This window comes from Ostrinia furnacalis, unplaced genomic scaffold (assembly GCF_004193835.3).
Source record: "Ostrinia furnacalis isolate ACB-3 unplaced genomic scaffold, ASM419383v2 OfSCF3137, whole genome shotgun sequence".
Lineage (NCBI taxonomy): Eukaryota > Metazoa > Arthropoda > Insecta > Lepidoptera > Crambidae > Ostrinia > Ostrinia furnacalis.
Genome location: NW_021133376.1, coordinates 519884 through 525532, shown reverse-complemented (window position 1 = coordinate 525532; position 5649 = coordinate 519884). Strand labels below are relative to the sequence as shown.

At 36.1% G+C, this 5649-nt stretch overlaps 1 protein-coding gene across 1 annotated transcript; it reads left to right on the top strand.

The window, feature by feature from the left end:
* Window positions 1-3292: 3292 nt before the first annotated feature.
* Window positions 3293-5155, top strand: RpL38 (ribosomal protein L38). The gene is made up of 5 exons (XM_028310902.1): window positions 3293-3360; window positions 3521-3557; window positions 3653-3713; window positions 4024-4146; window positions 5090-5155. The coding sequence occupies exons 2-5, from the start codon at window positions 3555-3557 to the stop codon at window positions 5113-5115; spliced, it is 213 nt and encodes a 70-aa protein (XP_028166703.1). The 5' UTR covers window positions 3293-3360; window positions 3521-3554; the 3' UTR covers window positions 5116-5155.
* Window positions 5156-5649: the final 494 nt, after the last annotated feature.

Here is a 5649-nt window from a genome sequence, read left to right as displayed (position 1 = left end):
CTATGTATCACTATCTCGCTCTCTGTGGGCAGACTCTCTCTTTCTAAATAAACAATAAATATAAATTTGCTCAAAGTCAATGAAACTTAATGTAAAATCTTTATTTCTTGACATAGGTATCATTAAATAATAAGTGTTAATACTGGTAAAACGTTTTAGGAAGAAATTACTGTGACAATACAAAGAAATATGTTTACAATGATCCAATGTCGTAAATTACGAAATAAACACTTACGCGTGGAATCTTAAGTCACTTCCAGGACACCACGTACTACCGCAACCACGCACTACAAAATTTTCCACCATTTTTTGTGATAAAACAATGATTAGGTCCTGTAAAAAATCTCAAACGAAATTAACTGCATAGTAAACAAAATAGTAAACAACCGTCATAATGGGCCGGATTGGGCCGATCTTGCCACATGGTACCGATTCCCCAGGAATTGGGATTGTAATTCGCTGATTCGCCAACACATTTAGCCTAAACGGCCGACAATTTTGTAATTTTTAATTTAACTAGGTAATCGTAGTTCAAATATTTAATTATTATTTATTTGTTTAACTTCTGATTTGGTTAGTGAATTGGCTATTTCGAAGAATTTACTAGGAGATTTAAATAAGGAGATAGCAATACTACAGTCCACACTAAAAAGAGAGGTCGGCCCACAGAGAACGAGATAGAGATAAGTAGGTATTTGACTCAAGTTTTTGTTCCAAGTGTGGCCTCCATTTTTATCTTTAGCTTCATGGTCATTTATTTGTTTGATTCTTTCCTTTTCAGGACAAGGCAAGGGCATTACGATATACAGCCTAGTATACCAAGGAGTCGTTAGGGATAGGTCCTAGGGGTTCCCAAAGTGGGGGGGCGCCCCCCAAGTTAGGCGCAAAGACCTATAAAGAGGGCGTAGACCATCTGTGTATTAAGTATAAAAAACAAGCGATCGCTGAGAAAATGCATTCTAGACTGCTCGATTTTGACAAGTAATGACAAGGGACAGTTCAGTATAGTTCCAAAATAGAGCCGCGATTACGGTAACTTTTAACGTTTCCAATCCAGACGCGCTTCATCGATTCTGCAATACGATTGGTCAAAACAGCTGACGTACGCTGTGTCTGGATTGGAGACGTTAAAAATTACCGTAATCGGGGCTCAACTGTTCTATAGTTCCAAAATAGTGAACTGTCCTATCGATGACATTGACAGTGGGGCGCCACCGTCAATACCGGATCGCTGGTTCCGATTTTTGCCATGTTAGAAAACATAATAGTTGAACGATGGTAGCGCCCCCCTGTCATTGAGTTTGGCGGGACAGTTCAGCGTGGGTCATCTATATGTATGACATTGACAGTGGGGCGCCACTGTCAATACCGGATCGCTAGTTCCGATTTTTGCCATGTTGGAAACCATATAGTTGAACGATGGTAGCGCCCCCCTGTCATTGAGTTTTTTTTTTTTGTATCCTTGGACATTTTACACTGCGCTTCTAGTCCCAAACTAAGCAAAGCTTGTACTATGGGTATAGATGACCCACGCTGAACTGTCCCACCAAACTCAATGACAGGGGGGCGCTACCATCGTTCAACTATATGGTTTCCAACATGGCAAAAATCTGAACCAGCGATCCGGTATTGACGGTGGCGCCCCACTGTCAATGTCATCGACAGGACAGTCCAGTGGGTCTAGACAAAGTGCAAATTATAATCGCAAACCAGTCGAAAAGTGGTCGAAAAGCCCCTTTTTTGTATGGAGTTTTGACGGATTCGATTTTCGATTCGATCAAAAAGTGCGTTTTGTCTAGGGGGGCAGTATTTTGGAACTATACTAGAGAACGGATATAAACATACTTATAGCCTGACCAGGAACATAAAAACCCTCGCCATGTTGCGGAAAATTAATGGTACTAATTTCTTTTAATGGCAACAGTATAGATGACCCACGCTGAACTGTCCCACCAAACTCAATGACAGGGGGGCGCTACCATCGCTCAACTATATGGTTTCCAACATGGCAAAAATCGGAACCAGCGATCCGGTATTGACGGTGGCGCCCCACTGTCAATGTCATCGACAGGACAGTCCAGTATTTTGGAACTATAACTGAAAACTTCATTGACATGTCACGTTGCATGTCAGTCTATTGCTGTCAAAGTGTAAACAAACTTTATTTTAAATGTGCGCAATTGATTTTGTGAATTAAATTGCTAAAATCTTTTAATAGCCGTGAAAGAAAAGTGGTTCACAATGTGTTAAAGTATTTGTCGAAGAGAAATACTAAGGGTTCGGACAATATTTTCATTGAATAATGTTTCTGACAAAGGTTGTCAAATTGACTGACATGTTTATCGTATAGTACAGTCAACTATGAAAATTAGCTGTGGTTTGTTTCAACTACCTATTTTAAAGTTTTTTGTCACTTTGTAAGTATTGAATTTTATGGAATTGGGAAAGAAGTACCGAGTTTGAAGCGTTCATGAGCAGACATTGTAGTTGAATATTCAAGTTCAGAATTTGATTATTGATGAATAATAATAAAATCCTACTTGCTCGATTGATGGTTTCATTTAATTTATTTAAACCAGTTTACCTATAATATAATACGTTTTTGTTAATTTATGAAAATATTTAATAAGCCTATAATCCCGAATCCTGACACATAAAGTTAGCCTATTAATTTAATACAGGTACGACTGTACCCAGTGTTGCACTATCAAATGCAATTGAAGCGCCTCTAAGCCGGGGTTTTTATGTTCCTGGTCAGGCTATAAATACTTTTTTTTTTGTAAATACATACTTATTATACATAGAAAACACCCAGTCCAATACAAACAAATATGTTCATGCACACAAATGTTTGTACTGTGCGGGAATCGAACCCGCAACCTCCGGAAGAGTAGTCCGTTTCGAACCACTACACCAAACGGCCGACAAAGTTTGGCGGGACAGTTCAGCGTGGGTCATCTTAGTTGCGTGAAAAAGTAACAAACATGTTGACATCCAGAGATCCAGACAAACTTATGATAGGATTAATAGGTATTACAGTTTAAAGTAAAACTTTACTAAACTTTATTTCCTTGCTTTCTTGCTGTTATTTAAAAATGTGAGATCTTAAAATTGTAATTCTCTTTTTTGTATAGATCAATAATTTTATTGGGCTTCTCCACTTTGTAAAAAAAAAGAATTAAATTTTGTCCACTTAATTTTTTACTATATTCACCGTTAATGTTATTAAAAAAAATTAACCGTATAATAATTATGATCTTTGCTTTAAAAGGGATGATCGGGAGGGGGGGGGGGGAGGGGAACGACCTGCTGTCACTTTCACACAAATTGTCAGAATTCCTCTTTTAATAAATTTGACAGGTAAATGTTGTGGATTTTAGAAATAATCTTAAAAAATCCATATTAATCTTTGTACAAGATAATCGATTTGTGTATTTTACTTTTTCATTGTAAAGCATAATTTAGTATTTATCTAAATAACACAATATTTCGTTTAATAAGTTTCTATTATCGTTTTCAGTGTCGGTTTTCGTTACTGTCTCCAGCCATTCAACATGGTAAGTTTTTGTTTACAGAAATTAGAAGTAATTCCATATTACTTTAAATATCATATACAAATATTCTTGTAAAATGGTTAAATTTGTTATTACAGCCGCGTGAAATCAAGGATATAAAAGATTTTCTGCTGAAGGCGCGCAGGAAAGATGCCAAATGTAAGTAAATGTAATGTTTATAACCTGTAAGCATAGCCACTAAAACCCAATGTTTGAGTTTTTTTTTTCAGTAAAGTGTAATGCATTAGCTTGAACTATAATGTTAAGACCAGATTTATCGTCGTTAGTGATTTTTATTTAGAAACTAGCTGTGCTCGCGACTTCGTAACGCATTTAAAACCCCAAGTTCACCTCTTATTCTCATACTAAGAATCAGTCGAGCTGTTGGAGGAGTTTTGTTATAAACACTGACATGAAATTCATATGAGATTATGGCCTATATTTAATTTAATGTTACTTTTAATTTTAGCTGTCAAAATAAAGAAGAACCCTGAAAATGTGAAGTTCAAGGTTCGCTGCTCACGGTTCTTGTACACACTCGTCATCACTGACAAGGAGAAGGCGGAGAAACTTAAGCAGAGCTTACCTCCGGGTATGTATCCATCTAAAAGTTCCATCTTGTGGTTAATTTGACACAAGAACCTAAAAAATATTAAGTAACTTATGTTTAAAAGTTCACATGTAGTAATTATATTTTTCTTTCAAGAGAACTAATTTTGTCAGGACTAACGTCTTGGGGTAGGCCTCTGTCCAGCAGTGGCTGTCATTTGGCTAAAATGAGTTGAGAGTCCCAACTTTGGACTTTAGTTGGGAGAAACTGTGCAATGGCACTTTTTTTTTTAATATTATTAATAACTAGCTTTTGCCTGTGGCATCGCCCGCGTGAAATTTGGCTTGTCACAGATCATCATAAATTATAGCCTATATGTTATTCTGGGTTGTAAACAATAAAACTAAAGTTTCATCAAAATCCGTTCAGTAGTTTTTGTGTGAAAGAGTAACAAACATACATCCATCCAGACATCAAACTTTCGCATTTATAATAATATTAGTAAGATTTATTATTAAACAAATACTAATACTCCTGTTAGCTTCTTGTACTAAGCTAAATATGCTTGTGTCACGATTGAGTTCACCACAATAGTCGAGCGGCGGCGGGGACCGAACCCGCGTTCCCTGGATCACGAGTTGGCCAGTCCGCCCCTGTCACCGTTCGGCTATCGTGGCTTTCCTTTAATAAAGTCGTTGTCAAGAGATTTGGCATATTCCTGATTTCATGCCTTTGTTTGCAAATATCTTCCTAGGAAGAATGGTTATAAAATAAATACCATAAATATGATATATTATTTATGGTTTAATGCTAAAATGTAATCAGTAATTATTAATTTATTGATGGAATTGTGTTTGATTGTTAAACATTCAATGTATGATCTAATAAACAATATACATACACCCTACCCTAATTAGGCTCTGGAGTCAGGATATTTGTTGATAAGAATTTACATTTCAATTTATGTTCATATTGTTTGTTGCAGGTCTCCAGGTTAAGGAAGTTAAATGATGTGACTAGGCATAATATTCCAATAAAAAACTAAAATCCATTTCTTGTGTATTATTTATAGTGATGAGTATGCAAAAATTAATTATTTTCACTTTTGCTGATTAAAAAGCAATATAAATAATAGAGATGCACCGAATGTAGATTAAACCGAATACGAATGTTCGGCCGAATATTCGGTTCAAAATGTACCGAACCGAATATTCGGCAGAAACATTCGGTTCAAAGGATGATGGGCACAAATGTATGGAAAGTGGTACCCGCTCCAATAGCCATAACCAATATATATTTTAAAAGGCCTTTAGATGTAGGAAAATGTCTGCTATGGGGCCAGTTCTAATTCACGTTTTGAAAGCAGTAATTCCACTAAGTATTATAATGAAAGTATAACACAATCATCCATGTATACGAGTATGTATTATGACTACAATCTATTAATATAACTAAAATAAGCATTGAAAAGGAAAGGATTATACCTACGATGAACTACCCAAGCTATTAGCCCTTTATTCGCTTTCATCATCATCATCATGATCA